Source organism: Mytilus trossulus, chromosome 4 (assembly GCF_036588685.1).
Source record: "Mytilus trossulus isolate FHL-02 chromosome 4, PNRI_Mtr1.1.1.hap1, whole genome shotgun sequence".
Classification (NCBI taxonomy): domain Eukaryota; kingdom Metazoa; phylum Mollusca; class Bivalvia; order Mytilida; family Mytilidae; genus Mytilus; species Mytilus trossulus.
Window position 1 is genome coordinate 16,347,158 of NC_086376.1, and position 20,846 is coordinate 16,368,003.

At 30.9% G+C, this 20,846-nt stretch overlaps 1 protein-coding gene across 4 annotated transcripts in view; it reads left to right on the forward strand.

The window, feature by feature from the left end:
• LOC134714778 (leucine-rich repeat serine/threonine-protein kinase 1-like) overlaps positions 1 to 20,846 on the forward strand; it is a 62,492-nt gene that overhangs the window by 29,419 nt on the left and 12,227 nt on the right. For 3 of the 4 annotated variants that reach the window (XM_063576336.1, XM_063576332.1, XM_063576333.1), the window contains exons 6-21: positions 1,802 to 2,019; positions 4,924 to 5,084; positions 5,999 to 6,165; positions 6,607 to 6,742; positions 8,316 to 8,445; positions 8,857 to 8,889; positions 12,163 to 12,342; positions 12,745 to 12,860; positions 13,215 to 13,315; positions 13,944 to 14,069; positions 14,576 to 14,749; positions 15,144 to 15,342; positions 15,907 to 16,155; positions 17,237 to 17,364; positions 17,934 to 18,088; positions 18,333 to 18,584. In XM_063576336.1, coding sequence (XP_063432406.1) covers positions 1,802 to 2,019; positions 4,924 to 5,084; positions 5,999 to 6,165; positions 6,607 to 6,742; positions 8,316 to 8,445; positions 8,857 to 8,889; positions 12,163 to 12,342; positions 12,745 to 12,860; positions 13,215 to 13,315; positions 13,944 to 14,069; positions 14,576 to 14,749; positions 15,144 to 15,342; positions 15,907 to 16,155; positions 17,237 to 17,364; positions 17,934 to 18,088; positions 18,333 to 18,584 — 2,525 coding nt within the window. The remainder of the gene's footprint in view (positions 1 to 1,801; positions 2,020 to 4,923; positions 5,085 to 5,998; positions 6,166 to 6,606; positions 6,743 to 8,315; positions 8,446 to 8,856; positions 8,890 to 12,162; positions 12,343 to 12,744; positions 12,861 to 13,214; positions 13,316 to 13,943; positions 14,070 to 14,575; positions 14,750 to 15,143; positions 15,343 to 15,906; positions 16,156 to 17,236; positions 17,365 to 17,933; positions 18,089 to 18,332; positions 18,585 to 20,846) is intronic. The other variant, XM_063576335.1, reaches the window with a different exon arrangement.

The following is a 20,846-nucleotide window of genomic DNA, read 5'->3' on the forward strand; positions in this document are numbered from 1 at the left end:
AAATTTTCCCCCTAATTGCATGAATTTCAGTGGCTCTTTCCTGACCAAGTATCAGAATGTCCTACCACATAGTTGTCCTGAACATATATATAGGAAGATGTTGACAAGTGCCAATGAGACAACTCTTTATCCAAGTAACAATGTATAAATGTAAACCATTATAGGTCAAGGTATGGCCTTCAAATATTTTCCACTGGACATTTAGCATTAACAATCAATCAATTTTACCACAGAGTAAGTAACGTACTAAAATATTGTATTTTTTTGCTATCTAACAAAGTTTTCCTTTGATCTTGCTGACTGAATATTACCTTTCTCAGTAGAAAAAAGAAAAAAAGGAAATTCTAGATGTATTTTTAAAAGGCACCAGAAGGGGTTGGAATTTTTTATAAATAAACTTATTTACTTTGGTTTTCTTAAATGCTGTGAAATGCCAGTTAGTTTTATTAAGGCCTAAGAGGTTCAAATTCATGCAGACTAGTTTATTTTCTTCTAATCATGATGTCGATGAATATCATGTTAAATTTCTTTTAGAGTACATAATGAAAGAAGATGAGATGGTTTCTTGAAAAAAAAATATATTATGATTTTATTAAAATATATATATATATATATAGTAAAGTTAATTCTGACAACATTTTTGGAAATATTTTTACTTTTTATTGATAATAAGTTTTATAATTTTATTTTGGAGAAACACAGTATATAAGGATTGGATTATTTTCTTGAAAGCATTTAATACTACATAGTATATGATATTATATAAAGTAAAGCTAATTCTATATAAATCTTTTTTTCCATTGAGATAATATGAGGGGGGATAGGACCTTTATCAGGATGAGGTGTTTTACAGCCTGAGATATCGGGATTGACCCTTTCAGGATCCTGGAATTCTTTTTTTGGAATTTCCAGGTGTCAGGATTTTAAATTTATTTAAATTCAGGACCTCTGGATTTTGTGTTTTTTAGCCTGGGATTTCGGGATCAGGACCCCTCCTACCCCCTTCTTGTATGGGAATAAACTGATTGCTTACTCTCACTCCTAGTTGCAACAAAGTAAAAGAAAATGTTATAAAATTTAATGATCATATTTTGATCACAAGACTTCCTTTTTGATAAAACTAATGTAGATTTATTTTATTTGTGTCAACAAGGTCAATGACAAACCACATGTACTATGTACTTATTTTTTTATCTCTGATATTATGTAATTTGTGATAAAAAAATAAAAACTTGGTTTTCAAAATCGAATAAGTGCGTAAAATGATATGCAGTTTTTAGATGTTTTAAGTCATTTTAAGTTGAAAACATAATCAGCATGAATATACAATTTCTTATTTATCTTATATTTCTTCTAATTTGGAGTTAAAGATTTTTTTTAATTTTTTTTTGAATAAGTGGACTACAATCAGGAAGAAGAAAAACAGTATGGAGAAAACTAGAAATTGTGAAATTTGAATATCACAAAATAAGTTATTACCAATTTACAGGATTTTAAGGCAAATACGTGAACCATTAATTAAAAGAATTAAAATCCTATCCTGAAAAACAGTCCCACATTAAAAGAAAATATTCTGATCATTTATAATATAAAAATGAAGATGCAAGTCTTTATAAATACCTGTGTTACATTTTTTGTCCTTGTTTTATTTACATGATATGTTAGCTATGTGCATTAAACTTCCTAGCAAAATAGGAATTCAAGTTTCTTTTTATTGTGCATAACATTTTTTATGTATGAATCATTTTCAGAGACAAATGTTCTATGCCCATGTTTATAATTCCTGTTTTATTTTTTTCAGCATGTTGCCAAGTATAGACACTTAAGTCTAGGTGGTTTTAATTATGATTGGGTGGCTGGTGTACATAATACAATTGTTGAGCTGGACCTTAATGAGAACAATTTGTCAACATTACCTCCAGAAATACCATGGTGCTTGCCTAACTTAGTTCATTTGAATCTTGCCCATAACAAACTAGTCAAATTATCTTCACCTGAGGGTCAGATACTATGCGACAGGTAGGTTTATACATAACAAACTAGTCAAATTATCTTCACCTGAGGGTCAGATACTATGCGATAGGTAGGTTTATACATAACAAACTAGTCAAATTATCTTCACCTGAGGGGCAGATACTATGTGACAGGTAGATTTATAGATAACAAACTAGTCAAATTATCTTCACCTGAGGGTCAGATACTATGTGACAGGTAGGTTTATACATAACAAACTAGTAAAATTATCTTCACTTGAGGGTCAGATACTATGTGATAGGTAGGTTTATACATAACAAACTAGTCAAATTATCTTCACCTGAGGGTCAGATACTATGCGATAGGTAGGTTTATACATAACAAACTAGTCAAATTATCTTCACCTGAGGGTCAGATACTATGCGATAGGTAGGTTTATACATAACAAACTAGTCAAATTATTTTCACCTGAGGGTCAGATACCTTGCGATAGGTAGGTTTATACATAACAAACTAGTCAAATTATCTTCACCTGAGGGTCAGATACTATGCGATAGGTAGGTTTATACATAACAAACTAGTCAAATTATCTTCACCTGAGGGTCAGATACCTTGCGATAGGTAGGTTTATACATAACAAACTAGTCAAATTATCTTCACTTGAGGGTCAGATACTATGCGATAGGTAGGTTTATACATAACAAACTAGTCAAATTATCTTCACCTGAGGGTCAGATACTATGTGACAGGTAGGTTTATACATAACAAACTAGTCAAATTATCTTTACCTGAGGGTCAGATACTATGCGACAGGTAGGTTTATACATAACAAACTAGTCAAATTATCTTCACCTGAGGGTTAGATACTATGTGACAGGTAGGTTTATACATAACAAACTAGTCAAATTATCTTCACCTGAGGGTCAGATACTATGCGACAGGTAGGTTTATACATAACAAACTAGTCAAATTATCTTTACCTGAGGGTCAGATACCTTGCGATAGGTAGGTTTATACATAACAAACTAGTCAAATTATCTTCACCTGAGGGTTAGATACTATGTGACAGGTAGGTTTATACATAACAAACTAGTCAAATTATCTTTACCTGAGGGTCAGATACTATGCGACAGGTAGGTTTATACATAACAAACTAGTCAAATTATCTTCACCTGAGGGTCAGATACTATGCGATAGGTAGGTTTATACATAACAAACTAGTAAAATTATCTTCACCTGAGGGTCAGATACTATGTGACAGGTAGGTTTATAGATAACAAACTAGTCAAATTATCTTCACCTGAGGGTCAGATACTATGTGACAGGTAGGTTTATTTACATGTTTATAGACATACTTTTATATCTGATTCTGCAATATTGGTTTTACTCATTTTTGAAGTTCGTACAGTTACCTAGAGTATTTAGTTTTGTGTCATTTGGTCTCTTGTGGAGTGTATTTGTTTCAACTTTGTTTCAAAATATTTTTTTGTCTGGATCAAAAAAAAAACGTAGGTGAAAAAACTGTCAAAATAGATGCAATTTGGGTACCATCATGATATTATTACTTTAACCTTAATTCTGTCTGCTTCAGAAGACGTATAAGGCCTCCACGCTGCTTTTCCACCCTTTTATATCTTTTGTTGCTGTTCCATCATGTTATTTTGTGGTTAATAATTTTTCCAGTCACTGAATTGAGATAATGATATGAAAAAGGCCCACTTTCAACTAATGGATAAACCATGTTTTTGAAAGAATTTAAAATCAATCAGTCCACCTCCAATGAATTAAGTGTCAATCAGCAGAGTGGGAAACATATAACCTTGTGCAATGCCAATTATTGTTGCATGTTTTTTTATAACTCCTACATTTATCAGTTCCTTATTTGAAGAGGAAATTTGTCCACTTGAATTTGAAAAAATAACTTTAACCCTCTTGACATTACTATTATCATTTCAAAGTTTACATCAGGTTTAATTTATTGACACAATTTTTTCCCGGTCATTTGTTACCTGTAAATGTTGTGTGAACTCAATTTATGATCACAATCAATGTTTACAATCTGTTGAGTATAGTGGAAATAAGGAAAACAAGCAACTTTACCTTTTATTTTTGGTAGCACCAAAAATGCCTCTATTATGTTAGGAAATTATGTGAAAACGATAGTTCGGGACTAGCCTCATTCTGTGTTATAACTTTTACACTAATTAGATAAGCAGTATGAAAAAAGTAAAGAACAATACATGTGCCTTGATTTAATCATTGTAAGAAAACAATGTTAAAATAATATGAAGAAGATGATAGTTCTGAACTGTCTTACTCTTTGTCAGAACTTATTTCATTGTTCCCTGTGAGCAGTACATTGTATTAAAGTAAACAATGTACTCTCATTTATTTTTTGTAAGATAGGAATGTTGGCTGAACAATCTGACAAGGACTAGGTTTATAACTGCCTGATTAACATCCAACAGAGTAATGTGAATTCAGTCCATGGGAATTCCTGGTTGAGAAAGACAATGTTCTCAATTCTATAATCATTTGTAGGTTTTTTAAAGTGATTAAGATTATAACGCACTGTTGACTGCTGTATTTTTGACATTTTTACCTATTATGTCTGTTTGTTTTGTTCATGCATCGTTGTCAATATAATGGAATTTGATGCTACTGTCATATACAAGTGAGAGGTTTGGCTAGCTATAAAACCAGGTTTATTCCACCATTTTCTATAGAAAATTCCTATACTGAGTCAGGAATATGACAGTTGTTATCCATTCGTTTGATATGTTTGAGGTTTTGATTCATTGTGATTTGGCCATTTGATTATTTGATAAAAATGAGAATGGAAATGGGGAATGTGTCAAATAGACAACGACCCAACAATAGAACGAACAACAGCAGAAGTATTTTTGTGATTTTACTTTTTTCTCTATACTTATCATGTTATAATTTCAGTTTATCAGAAATCCAGCTAGGAGATAACAAGTTAGAAGACATTTGCCATGAAGTATTTCAGCTCCAATCTCTAGTCACTTTAAATCTTTCTAATAATAATCTGAAATATCTACTGAAGACACTGCATTCACAGTATCCAGTTGTTACCTCACAGACTACAGGTAATAACATTAACAGGTGCAAGTTACGATGCATAAACCCAATAACTTTTAGTGCATTTTTTCAAAGATTTCTGTTATATTTTACTGTCATGTGAAACCGAATTCAACTAGATTGTGAGCAGAAAAAACGTTTTCAATTTTTATGCGTCACATATGTGTACAAGTTTTGAAAAAGTTTTCTTCATTCCTAATTGAAATTTTTTATGAATTAAGTTTAAAGCACTTTCCTTTATTTTTTTTGTGTTTATCTGTTCAAATTTGTGTATACTGTGTAATGCATTGATATTGTATTCATATCACTATCTCTCCTAAGGGAGGCTAATAAAGATATATATTAAAGATTATCATTGGTTTTCTCGCTTGAGCTGGTATCTAGAAAAATGGTACCACTACCCATGAAAATAAATATGTATCCACAGTAGTGTGTTATTCTTTGTGCTCACACTGAAAATTACCATGGATGTATTTGTTTTTTGGCAATTAAAACTTCTCTAGTTAACAGTCTCTTTGAAGGACTGACAAGACTTCACTTTCCCAGAGACTTGTGAAGCTTTGTCATATGTAGACAATACTGTTCATAGCTGCACATGTGTTTTCAATCCTATTTATAAAATATATGAAGATTTCTTTTAAACATATATATTTCCTTCATTAGAAATTCTTTTAAAACCATATTTGAGTATTTCTCAGTGGATATCTGTTGCTCCAATTCAAACTTCATTGGAAATTTCAAAAGCAAAAATGATGATTGATCTCCTTACACACAAGACTGAAACACCTACTCATTTGAGATTCCAGAATGAAAAAAAATCTAAAATGACACCTTGAAATTGGCATGTTTTCAATTGCTAAAAATTATACTTGTAGAATATATCTATATATTTGCTTTTGACTTTGTTTTTTTTTCATTTTAGATAGTTCAAGTTTTGTTCAGTGTCCAAATTTACACTACCTGAATGTATCCCAGAACAAGCTAGAAATGTTACCACACGAGTATATCAGGAAATGTTCTGGATTATCTACCCTTGATGTTAGTCATAATAGACTGGTATCCTTTCCTAATGCTTGGGACTGTAATATGGTAAGTCAAGGCATAAAAGTGGTAGACTGGTACCTCCATCTTATTAAACAAGTTTGACATACTATTTGAATATCCAGAAAGGCATACCGAAATTTTACGGAGGGAATCAACCTAAAAATGTGGAAGAGTCTTTCCTAGACTGACTTTCATATGAAAAGTACACACACAAAAAATCTGGACAACCATAATTCATATTTATTGTGTTATTGGCTTAAAATTATGTTTCATAATATTCTTAAGAAAAAATAAACTGAAAGTTAAAAAAATTGTAGACATTACAATTGTTGTCTGTTCCATGGTTGGGTTGTTGTCTCTTTGACTCATTCCCTATTTCCATTCTCAATTTTATTAGACTATAAATAAAAGAAAAATTGTAAATTTCTGTACATATTCAACCTAACTTACAGAATAAATATCAAGGAGTATTTTATTTGATTACAGGCTATGTTAAATCTTTCCCATAATGAGTTAGATAGATGTCCTGTCAGCTTGGAACAGTATTGGTGTGGTACATTGAGAACGTTACGCTTGAATAATAACAAACTGGAGGAAATTAACGAAAGTGTTGTCAAATTAGGTAAAGTTATATGTTACAGATTGTATAAATTATAGATCATCTAATCAAAAGATTGTCAGAAGGCAATTAATTTGGTATATTTAGATAAATCTTTATAATCAAAGATTCTATTTAAAGAAGGTTGTAATTTCTAAGCATCCTTTCTGAGCATGTTGCAAAATACTCTTATGGTATTTTAAAGATAGTTTACCATTTATCATTCAGTATGCAACAAATCATTTAAAACCTGAAATTTAACTATGAAAAAATTAAGTCACTAAGTGTAATTGATATTTTCAGCAGAAACAAAAATCATTTTAGAATCAAGGGGAGATAATTATTGTGAAATTGATAGGACAATTTTTGGTTAGGTTTTTTTTCCAGAAAATAAGGTCACTTACCACCTATTTTGGTTTAATATTTTGAGAGTAATTTTGGAAATCAATTCCCCCACTGATTTTAACCAACTTAATTGTTTAATATTTTCTCAATAAGTAAAAATCCAGATTACCCTACATAACCCACATAAAATAACTGTTATTGTTAAGGTAGCACAATTAATACAAAGATTTTATAACTCCAACTCCCAAATTATAAAATGCTGTAACTTTCTTAACCTTTCCTCTCTAATGATGCCTTTTGACGCCACCGCCCTTACTCCATAAAGACGCCTTTTGACACCTGTGTAGTACCTCAGTTAAAACACTTTGACTACACTACAAAGTGTCTGCAGTTGACTTCATAAAATTTGTATCCAATATGACAATATAAAAAGGAATATCATAGGAACATCCGACTTAAATTTATTTGAAGAAATAGTTGTTTTTCGCAATGCCTTAAAACTGTAAAGCATATGTTCAGCATTTTATCAAAAAATTTCTATGCAAATCAAGTATGCAAAAAAAAAAAAATTCAATGGAGGAAAGGGTTAATAATGCTTGGAAATTTATAAAAGTGGTAGTTATGGATAGCTTACAGATTACTTTTTCTAATTAATGCAATGTTAGTATTATACAACAGTTATGTAACCAATGTCCATGTTAGGTGTGTTAAAAATATTTTTCAACAAATTTCCACTGAACAAATGAACAGGCCGAGATTGTGCCACTAATAACATAATAATTGATTACATAATAATTGCATAATAACGACATTGCATCCATTTAAAATATAAATCTTTTATCTATCTATATATAACTCTTTTATTATTTTATATGCATTCATAAGAAAGTTACGCCATTTTAAAGGTTAGTGATTGGAAGTAAAAAATCTTTGTATTGTGCTACCTCAATTGCAATATAATTTTGTAAAAATCCCTAGTTTATATTTATTGAAATTTAAAGAAACATTAACCCAATCTTTTGCAGAAGTTTAGGAAAAGTATATTATCGCAAATCTAGACAACCCAGCTCCCTTAACAGATTCTAGGTCAAACCAGACTGTCACTTGAACAGTTTTATGGCCGGTGCAAATGTCTGAAAAAAAAAAAAAATGACAAATGGTATTTCATGATTAAATGTTTATTAGAAAAAGAGAACAAAAGATCTGAGAGAAAGTGGCTCTAATTTCTCAAAGGTATTGTTTATTTTGACAGGTTGTTTAGTTGAGCTTTATGCTAGCTACAATAAGATATCCAGACTCCCTGACCCAGACCATTGGGAGTGCTCACAACTATATTTAATGGAATTAGCACATAACTGTTTAGGACCAAAACCTACTAATAGGTAATTACTGTTCAAGAGTTTTTTTTAACTTTTGCTACCATAAAATTTATTTCAGATTTTAGTTGATCATACAACCTTATTACACTGGATTTTTTTTTTTTATAGTCCAGGTCTTTTTTATACCTCACTTACTTGTAGACCATTCTCATTGTCTCATTTTGCCTTCAGTCATTTTCAATATTAGAATTAGTGGGACAATTTATCACATTCATTCATAATTACAAGGTCTTCATTTAGATGGCCAATGTTGGTAGTAAAACCAAACATTTTGTTCATTATAGAATTATTTCACAAGCAATGCATGCCTTTTTGATATGGGTATTTATTCAGTCCATCTTTTCATAGAAGCTATATATTTTAAAAAGTATTTGTTTTCTAGTATGTTTTATGAGTAAGTATGTTATATTTCAGTTTGAATTTGAAACACTTTCTGTTTTATAATGAGTAAGTTACACATTTCTATCTTAATTATTTAAAACTTGAATTAAAGTTCTCAGGTCAAAATAATGCATTATGTGCCTAATTTATACAGTAGTCAAGCTATACATTAATTCAGTTTTAAATCTGTCATAAAAAAATCATTTTTTCTGTAACTAATGAAATTTTCACATGGTTGTATGTTTTTATACCTAGTGGTATTATGTTTTTCAGTCTGTGTGTCTGTTCTTTCTTCCTTTGGTTTTTTCATCTGTCTGTCTATACATCCGTCTGTCCTGCTTCAGGTTAAAGTTTTTGGTTAGAGTATAGTCAAGGTAGTTTTTGATGAACTAAGTTTTCACCCTAATTTTACTGATCACTAAATATAGAAAATAATAGTGTGAGTGTGAGTGAGCATCATTTATTATGGACACATTCTTTTTTGTGGGACTGGTATATTAAGACATCTTGGTTTCAGTGATAATGATTTTGCCTCCTATCTCATTTGAACCCATGTGAGTTATTGCCTTCGGTAGGTGTTGTTGACTTGCGTCATTGTAAACTTCAACAAAAAACTTCTCCACATCAATCCACTAGACCAATTTAAACCCAACTTTCACTGAGTGATCTTTAGGGTAAAGCAGTAAAACAATTATCAGCAATACAAGATTTTCTCAAAATTGAACTGTCAGCTAGTAAACTTGAGCTGCATTATAGCTAATTTTGTAGTGCATACAGGGTAAGACTTCGGTTAGCTTGCTTGCTTTTTTTGTATATTGACAATTGTATTTATGATAACTTTCAATCAAATTATATACTTGTTTGATAATGCCTGTCTATATTGTTTGTAGATGTCAATCTTAATTACAATGCTTGAGCTAACGTTTATACAAACAAAGCAAGCAAGCCAGCCAAGTTTTACTCTGCAAGCATTAGGAAATTAGTTGTAAGAGCATACAATTTGTGCAGTTTATATGTCTTTAGAAAATTTGACCTGAGAACATTAACATTGACTTGCATGATTTTACTCATTCACTTTCTTTTTTACCGTATTTTTAGCTTAAGCTCTGTTAGATTGAAAATTAAACCTTTTCTTCTTTAAAAATCTACAAACAAAAAAATATTTTACTGGTAATCATATTTTGAACATTTCTATTTTGCCAAGTTAAAAGGAAAAGCTTACCGTAATTTAATTTCCATGTGACGTTTTTTAACATATAACTTTTGAATTATATCTGAATTTTATTACAAGGTTGCAATTATTGGAAATGAGTGAAAAGGCTAGTTCAAACAATGTTTTTCCTTAATTTTTTTCAAAAACCAAACTTTGGGTATCAGCTATACTTGAATTGAATACAACAATAAGTGCAAATTACAACTTTAGTTTTGGTGTTCATGAGCATGGTTTTCATTTCTGTTTCTATGGTCACATATCATTTTTTTGTTTTTTGTTGATTGAATCATTATTACTTTAAAAGAGAGAGCAATTATTGTAATTTTAAAAAAATTTCATAACAAGTTTTTGTATAAAATAAAATTTAGCATGACCTAATTTAAATTCAATAATAAATGAAAAACATTCTTTTTATTTACAATACTAGTTAGTAAAGGCATGTTTTGTAACCAAGCATGCTGATAACACTGACCAATTCTAGTATAAAATAAAACAAATTATTTTAGACTAGGGTCAATAAAACAGAAATTTTGAAGACTATTTGAGAACTTAATCATTCCTTTCAAGTGTGGAGACAGGTAGTGTAGTAAAATTTCACTTGAACTGCATATTCATTTCGAAATGAAAACAAAACTTTAGAAATTTCACAGGTCCAGAGCATTTCTTTGGGATTTAACTTTGAAACGCTCAAAGTTCAATATTTGAAAGCAAAGATTTATAAAAACTGAAACTGATGGAGAATCTGTCTCCCCCTAGAAATTTTTAGTTTAAGTTAACAGGTTTTTTTGTGTTTTCATAGTTGCAGAATTGTATCATACTCAAAATGTCGTTGATCAACACATTTTCATCCACTTGAAAAGCTAACATGCATAGACTTCAATTTGATAGACAAATTAGTGATGTGGACAAATATAAGTTATTGCTATGAAAAGAAAAGAATGTTTTATCTTCCTCATGCAAACTATGTAAAAACCAAAAGTAAAATGCATTTCAAATTAACAATGTATTTGATGTCATATTTTTAAAATTGATTCATAATAAATCCATTTTGAGACTTTTAAAAAGAAATTGTTTATCTTACAAATTCATTGAATAAACTGTATGTTAGCTTTTGGCTAAATAATTTCCTTAATTATTCAAGAGATCTTGACATGCCATTCTTATATTGTGCGTACTTGATATGAAAAATCATTAGTTACAAATGTAACTACATGTATTTTTATGTTTTTAAGAATGAAAATATGGATTACTTAATGTGGGCTTAAGTTGGCATTTATATTATCATTTTTCTTTAACAGTATATATATATATGGTGCTTAAGGAGGCTCGCAGGTATAAGATTTTTAGAAAAAAAATCAAACATTTATTTTTCATTACAAATTTGATTAATTACCTTCAGTAGTTGTTACTTTATCATATGGTACAAAAATCATTCCAAAAAATCAATTTGTGTTGACCCCTGGTGACTTTTAAAATGTAGATATCATTGAAAAAGCTCCAAATTATCTCCCTTTGGTGCAAAAATGCCATATTTTGGCATTAAAATTAAAATATCTTTTTTAAATCATCGGTGACCTATATTTTATATTGTTGTTTTCGAATAAGCTGTACATAAACTAAATAATTGTAAAATTTAAGCGATTTCTGTAATTTAGTTCTTTTTTTATTTCGATATTACCAATATTTCTCCTATTAGATCAACAGAAAAAAAGGACATTAACAAAAATGTATACTTCTTTTGAAGGCAGATTGTGAGCGTAAATGAACGGTGACCCCATTTTTTTATTTCATTTTTCCATTAAGTATAAGATAAAGTTCATTTATAGAAAAATATAGCGAAATCCTATATTAAATAAAAAAAATCATTTAGACCCGCGAGCCCCCTTAAATGGGTAATTATACTTTGGCGCCCACCAATGACAGAGAATGTTTTCGTGTTGAAATAGATTAAAGTGTAACCAGCAGAAGTCATGTCTGCAAAAGTTGACCTCTTGAATAAATTCCACTGCATGAGGAGATTCTATGCTTGGGACATTGGTAAATCACAAATTCTCCTGCAATGGCATTCTATATATGGAAATTTAAAACTCAAATTTTGACTCAAAATGTGCTAATTATATTTGTAGAAGAATTTCAGCGGTATTAAACAAAAAGAAAGAAGATAGACATATAGAGGAAGATCACTATTCTTTTCCATCTTTCTTAGGAAATTGTTTACATGACCTTGACCTCAGCCATAACAACCTGAACCAAGTTCATTCGAGTGTTTCACATCTAGTATCATTACATCATTTAGACATATCACAGTAAGTAGATTAATGAACGTGAAGAAAGTGGATTAAATGGTCAGAGAACATAGTTATTTTCATAAGAAAGGAAATAAAAAAAATTGCACCTGCCCTTTCACAATGGTACTGCACTTTCTCAATATTATTTCAACAGTGTGGTGTACTTCTTTTTGGACAAATCATATCAAAATTATAAAAAACTATATTAGCTCTAACTCAAAATATGGACAATTTTATGTTAAGGGGGTCTAGAAACAGCTTATTAACAAATCACACAGATCAAGGTAGAGTTTGGGTTGTGTCACTTGTACTGATCTCTAGATATGTCACTTTATACTGTTACATGCATGCACATTATTAGCGTCTCGTGGACACATTCTCCATTTATTTATGAAAACTTTACAATAATGTTGTTTACAGTAATCCTGCCATTAAGTCATTACCAAAGGAATTGGGCAAGTTGAAGGTCACCTGTATAATTAAAATGGAGGGTGTCAACATTACAGATATGAAGAAATTGATTGACATGGATTGTGGTAAGATTTTATATGGTTCAAGTCATTAATACCGATATACAGACAATACAGTCTCTAAAATGAGTGGGACAAGATGTGAATCTGTCCCCCTTCAACTTTTGACATCATACAACAATCACTTTTCCATTGTGGTGTCAGATATTTTCTATTATGACTTTAAAATTTTGAGGAACTTTTAAGATGTCCAGTAATGGAGGACAAATAGCAATAAGTTTTATGCAGAAGCAGTGTCTTATAATGTTATATCTGGCCAATTGTAAACTTTTAGGATGTTTTAGAATGATTTCCGCTCAATGTTTTAGAACGGTTTTTATAAAGAAATATTTGTGACAATAATTTTATTTTATTTTACAGATCAGCAACAGAGATCTAAACAAATTATATTAAGTTTGAGAAATGATCTGAGACAATCTGAGAAGTATTATAAAATGAAGCTTGTCATTCTGGGAAAAAAGGTAAGAAAATAATGATAAAATAAACAATTGTAGGTTGACAATTTGGGAAAAGCGGTCTTGGTTTATTATAGTTTGACAGTCAGATGATCATGTTTGCCTGAATTATAATTTGATACTGTTAGTTCAAAAATTATTGTGTGCAATTTTAGAGAAAGCTACAAGATTTATGAAGAAAATATCATGATGCGAGTTCTGATCATTGCAATACTCATTGAGCTGCATTATTTGCATTTATAAAAACATTGCAATGATTTCTGAATTTTCAGTAATCAAGTCAATACTCTTAATTAATATTTCCTCTTTCAAAATAAACAAAATAATTCATTGACTGAGAGAAAAATAATGCAAATCAAAACATTTTGTGTAAAACAGAGCTTGTAAATAAATTCAATAATTTATTCTTTGATATTTTAAAAAAGCCTCTAATACATCATTTAATAGGCCTTTGCTATTTAATCACTAATAGGGAAGGCACTTTGAAGTCTTAACTATTAGTTTGGGTCAGTTATAGTAAAAAAGTGAAATTTTCCTCCCATTTTGAAAGTGCCTTTCCCTTGATACAATGCATGTTTTAACAGAGAAGTGAGAAAAGCCCTTAACAAATGTATATTTCTTTTATTATCTTTAGGACAAAGGAAAGACAACTCTTGCAGGATTGTTGAAAGGGCAGCCATTGGGTAGTCACCATTTACTTGGTGTACAAAGACATGACATTGAACTTCCACCGAAGGGAACTCTATTAAAACTCTTCAAGGTATATTGTTTATTTCATGCCAGGATTCACGCTTTTTCCAGAGACTGTTTTCATAATGATATTTGGTTATAAAGCCAATTGGTAGTGAATCTTCATAATTATAAAGCTTCTCTGTTATTTTACAAAGTTTTAGTTACATTGACTTTTTCAGTTGTGTCTTGAGTCAATAATCATGTTTCATGCCCTTAAAACAAAATGAAAGATGGGATGTTTTTCTGACAAGAGGTGGACTATTTTTGTCAATACACTCAACAATTGATTATCAGTAAGTTTGGTAATTGCATCTAAAAAAAATATTATGGGAATTACTATTTTGTTTTTTAAACTTTCAAAAATGAAGATAATTGATACAAAAAGAAAATTATGCTCAGTTAACTAGATCTGTAGGAACTTAGAGCTTATCTTTTTAAGAGTGTTTAATAAATCAATTGAATTGTCTTTTCCCCCATTGTTGCTAAAACAATACAATTAGCAAAGCAAAAATAAATAATGTTGTTTATCTTCAGCATCAGGACTATCCCACCATAAAGTTTTCTCTCTGGGACATGAGTGGTGATCCTACAGTGGCAGCAACCCATCATTGTTTCTACACACCAAACTCACTTTACATGTTAGTGTGGGATTTATGGTCTCTGGAGAAGGAATTGGACAAAATCGGCCAGTATCTTTACAGTATTCAGGTAATGGTTGTCAAACTTCATTGAGAATATGAAAATAAGATGTGGTTTGATTGCCAATGAGACAACTCTCCAAGAGTGACGAACTTAAAAGATTTTTTTTATGTTAAGACATGTAAAGACATTAAAGTATTCAGATACACTTGCATGTATAAGATCTAGAGATGACATAGATATGTATGCATTCTGCTATTATCCAAACCAAATATGCCTGATCAAAGAAACAGTGACTGTTTTAATATCCCAGCATTCAGTCATTTGGACTTATTATTTGTATTGAGTGGAGATGTCATGGTGATTTTAAAACTTTTAAAACAGTTAAAAATATCATCCATTTTGTACTTATTTATTAGATAAAATATATTTCATTTCATTCGTTTCTTTATTGTATTATTAGGCAAGAATGCCAAATGCCAGTATCTTGTTGGTTGCCACATTCTTAGACAGAAACACCTTACCAACCAAGCAACAAGATGTCTTGAGAATAAAACAGTTATTACTGGACCGTTACGGACCAGAAGGAGACCGTGCCAGTGGTTTATCATCTAGGCTAGATACTGATAGTTTTATACCAGTGTCTTGTACAACTAAAGAAGGTAAGTTTCTTTCATTATACCCCTCTTTTTAATTTAGGTTTTTATTGCAATTGTTTCTTTATCCATCTGTCTGTTCAGTTGTCTGTTCAACTGTATGTTCTGTTCTTCCATCTGTGTTTTCCCAAGATATTTTTGTCACATTTTTCTTCAAAAAACACTTTCTGAACAGAAGGAATTCACATTTATAAGCAGCTTCAAATTAATGAGCCGCAATGTGTCTAAGGGATCTGTCTTTTTACTTGTTTAGTTTCAACTTAATTCTGAAAGTAGACAGGAATATCTGCTATATAGCTTATTGAAAAAAAGGCAAACATGTTTGGAAAATTGTTTTATGAATAAAAGTAGATCTGGGTCATAACTTAATGAAACAGCAAAGCAACCACCAAATTAAAAAAAAGACTTTGTGGTATTTTGCTGCTTTCTGCTCTTTGGTCAGGTTGTTGTCTCCTCGACATATTCCCCATTTCCATTCACAATTTTATTGTAGGTCTTTTAGAACATTTTTCAGTTTAAAATAATTATAAATACACTCAAATTGAATATGTTTGGTTGTTTCTTCCTCAGGTATATCAGAACTTAAAGAAAAGTTGTATGACCTTGCAACAAGGGTACCAGATCCAAACAACAGACCTAACAAACTACTGGGTAGGAGTATACCAAAGAGTTACCTTCATTTAGAGACGGCCATGCAGGAAAGCTTGAAAACTAAATTAGATGAAAAAAGACAACCATTTTTAGAACATGAAGAGTTTCTTGAGATTATAAACAAAGTACCAAACAATGATCTTGATTCGGCTGAAGAAATTCGTCAAGGTGGGTTTACCTTTTAGATAATGTTTTATGTGTATAGATTGTAATGTCTTTCAAATACTGGCAAAATTTTTATAGTCATGTTAACCCTTTAACACCCAATCCTGCCTGTAGGCGTGATGGCGACAACCATTCTTTGATGCCCCTAGACCCTCCATACCTTTTTTGAACTGCCCCACCTGAACTGTCATGATAGCAGGGACTTCAACCAAGCAGTTAATGGTCCATAAACTCTTCTCAGATATCTGTTTATGAAAATGTGGCACTTTGAAAGCCGTTTAGAGTTCAAAATTGGAAAAACGTGAAAAGTATCCAAAATCAGGTGGGGTTGGCATCTTTTGATGGCCACTACATAACTGGTAGTCATTGTAGGTATAAACTAATATTGTAAATGCATGCATATGTGGTATAGGAACACAACGAGGTATAATATGGCCAATAGGAAACTAGTCTGCAAAATCTAGGTCACCGTTTTGTCAAATATCCGTAAAAACAAACATTTAGGCAGACCTGACTTAACAATAATAATTCGCCAGTAAGACAAATAAGTCCCATATACTCCCAGTAAGCATGAATGGACTGCAGTAACTATAGGGTAAGACTTGAATGACAAAGAAACACAGTCTGGTCAATGTTCACCTCTCAAGGTCATTTTAAAATTGGAAAATTACCATTTTTCAGTGGGGGTGGGTTCAAACCCACGAGAAAATCTTCCACCTCCCATCCCAACCCCCACTATGCCATCCATCCCCAAATCTCAATATGTTGTTTAATAGATCAGCATCAGTTACAGCATCAAGAGTTTGCAAATTTCAAAAATGCCTGATTTTCCAGAAACCTCTTTGGGGCGAATGAGTTAAAGTAGAACATTACGTTTACAAATGAAAAATTTAACAATGATACTGATGTAAATTATTTTATGTCTGCAACTTTTAAACTCTTCATTTGAATTAATCTCTATTTTCTCAGAATCTTCTGATAATAAAAAAATACATGAAAAATACATATACTATTAAACAATCAAAATCCAGTCTATAAAGGTGCCATTAGGTTTTTAAAAATGTTTATTTTTTATTTATTCCAGTAACAAAGTTTTTAACAGAAAATGGGACAATCCTGCATTTTAATGATCAGCTGAAAGGATTAAATAATTTGTACTTTCTGGATCCAACATGGCTGTGTGATGTCCTGTCAAAAGTTCTCCTACATGTAGTAAGTGATTTAAAAATGACATTTATATATGGTTAAAAGTTTGTCAAATTTCTGACAACAACATGGTTTTTTTAATTTTTTTATTTTGAACAATTTTAAGTCTTCAAAAACAAATTAGAATAAGACGGTGTAAGATATGATCTGGTAACCATATATTGGAACTTCTTGAGCAGGAACTGCTTTTGATTCTTGATAGTTGGGAATTACACTTTTTCAGACAGTCTTCAAATCAGTGTTCATTTTAAAACCAATTTAATTGTTTCAATTGTTTGCAATTTTCTATTCCCATCATCAACTTACAGAATAATAGTTTTGTCTTATTTTTTTCTTGATACTTTTATCATTAAGCAATTTTCATCAACGCAACATAGAAATTGCATGAATTAATCTTGTTTTGATGTCAGATGTTGAAAGATTCTCAATCTTAAAAGAGCAAAGTTAATTATATTTAACATGAATTGAATTATTTGAATTATTTGTATTCTTATTATCCTTAAGAAAAATTGTGAGTTATTTATATTAGATGAAATCACCTGTTCACATGACTTTATCTTTTGCTATTTGAATAGGTACATGATCCCAATGTTAGAGGAGGAAAAATAAGTAAGGTTGAAGTAAGGAGGATATTCAGTGAGGATTCACGATTCCCCGATGATTACGTAGACCAGTATATACAGTTAATGGAGAGATTTGAAATTGCTCTCAGCGTAGATTTTGGTGGGAAGTAAGTTTAAGCCAAACAAATTGTATTTTATTATGTAAATTAAGATTTTTTTTGTCTTAGAAAACTTTTTCCTACCCATTACCCATGCCAGTCAACTTAAAAAAGTGAAAATATAGGTCTTACCCAGAGTTTAGTGAAAAAAATCGACATGTCTTAAAGTGTACTCTTTTTCAGCATAGTTTTACATTTATTTATTATTTCATTGAATATTGATAAAACATATCAGCAATTGTTTTTTTTCTAGATTATTTATACCCTCTCAGCTATCCAAGTACCCTGCCATTGACCTTAACCGATCTGATGAACTAGGGTTAAAGGTTATCCGACTTTACAAGATGGCATTCATTCCCTCTGGATTCTGGAGTCGTCTTTTGTCACGATTGATGTATAGAATAGAACTACTAACATCAGACTGGATTCTAAATAAATCTCTGACGTCATCTGTTACACCTGCAAAGTTCCACAAAATGTTGGAGAGACAGAGCTCAGCATCCAGGTATGTATAAGGTTGTTAACTATTTACATGAAAGTTGTTCATGTAGAAATAACCTCAAAGTAAATTATTGTGCTCTATACATTTGTATTGAAAAGTTAAAAAAACTTTTGCACAGGCACAAAGACAAATGTCATTGATGTAAAAAAAAAAAACCAACTGTTTGTTATAGATAATTTCATCTGTCTAAAAACAATTCTGGAATCTTTAATTTTTATATGTCCGTCAAAATTTTGACAGGACGTATTATGGTTTACAAATGTCCAGTGTCCGTCCGTCTGTCCGTCCATCTGTCTGCCTGTCAATCTGTCAGGCGTACACATGTCGCACCGTAAAAGAGGAGAAAAGATACCAAAGGGACAGTCAAACTCATAAATCTAAAACAAACTGACAACGCCATGGCTAAAAATGAAAAAGACAAACAGAAAAAACAATAGCACACATGACACAACATAGAAAACTAAAGAATAAACAACACGAACCCCACCAAAAACTAGGGGTGATCTCAGGTGCTCCGGAAGGGTAAGCAGATCCTGCTCCACATGCGGCACCTGTCGTGTTGCTTATGTGATTACAAATCCGGTAAAAAGTCTAATTCGGTAGGTCAAATTCATGAAAGGGAAGGGGATTGTAGTTACGACGTAAGGAACATATCTGATATCATTTGTGAAACGGTTATTCCATAACTTGAAAACAACTTATCCAAATTTCATGAAACTTAATATAGTTGTTTCTTATGATGGTCAAATGATCTGTATACTTTTTAGTGAATATAAAATTTCAACTTTTTGAGTTACGGCACTTTATTACTAAAACAGGGTGGTGTTTTTTTCACATGTTGCACTGTATCTCAAAAAAGATTCTTGATTATGACTTAAATCTTTAAACACTTTTTAGTTATATTAATCTCAATATCTGTATACTTTTTGGTGATGATTCAAACTTTCATATTTTACGCCTGACAGATGGACAGGCAGACAAAAACTTTTTTTGAGTTTTTGAGTATTTTGTAAAAAAGGGGAGATTTTTTTTTACATGTCGCGCCATATCTGAAAAACAATTTATGATTATTGCTTAAAACTTTACACATGTCTTTGTTATATTAATCTAAAGATCTGTAATCTTTTTGGTGATGATTCAAAATTTCATTTTTGAGTTATTAGTATTTTATAAAAAAAGGGGGAGGTGTTTTTTTTACATGTAATGCCGTACCTCAAAAACAATTTATGATTATTGCTTAAAACTTTACACACTTCTTTGTTATATTAATCTAAAGTTCAGTATATTTTTTGGTGATGATTCAAAATTTTCTTTTTGTGTTATTGAGTATTTTGTTAAACATGGGGAGGTTTTTTTTTTACATGTCCCGCCGTATCTCAAAAATAATTTATGATTTTTGCTTAAAACTTTGCATACTTCTTTGTTATATTAATATAAAGATCTGTTTATTTTTTGGTTTTGATTCAAAATTTTATTTTAGTAATATTTATTTTTTTGTAAAAAAAACAGGGTGGAGGTTTCACATGTCCCACTGTGTCTCAAAAACAATATATGGTTATTGCTTAAAACTTTCTCAGAAACTATTTATGATAATTGCATAAGACTTCCACACTAGGCGTCGGGCGTATCATGCACTCATGGCGCAGCTGTTTATTTAAAAAAAAAATGAGCAACACTACTTATAGATCATATAACAAGTCAGTGTTACAAAGATCAAACATCAAAGGAAGAGTCTCGAACCCTTAGACCTCTGAACTTCAAAGTCAAAATTTGAAACCATACAAAAGAGGCTATTAACAAACTAACATTAAAATAAAATTAGAAAATATATAAAAACAAGAATTTGTCCCCAGTACATGGATGCCCCATCCACACTATCATTTTCTATGTTCAGTGGACCTTGAAAATGGGTGAAAATCTCTAATTTGGCATTAAAATTAGAAAGATCAAATCATAGGAAACATATGTACTAAGTTTCAAGTTGATTGGACTTCACATTTATCAAAAACTACCTTGACTAAAAACTTTAACCTAAAGGGGGACAAACAAATGGACGGACAGACCCACAGACCAGAATCATTATGCCCATAAATGGACAACGATTTTCAGCCAATTTCCTGAATGACAAAAACGATTTCAAAGAAGCATTCCTTAGTAATTCTTTGACTGATTGCCCTAAATTTCAGTTTTTTACACCTTTTAAATGTCTACTATTTGTCAATGATGAAATTCATTTGATAAATATTGTTTAAAGCTGCAGTTATT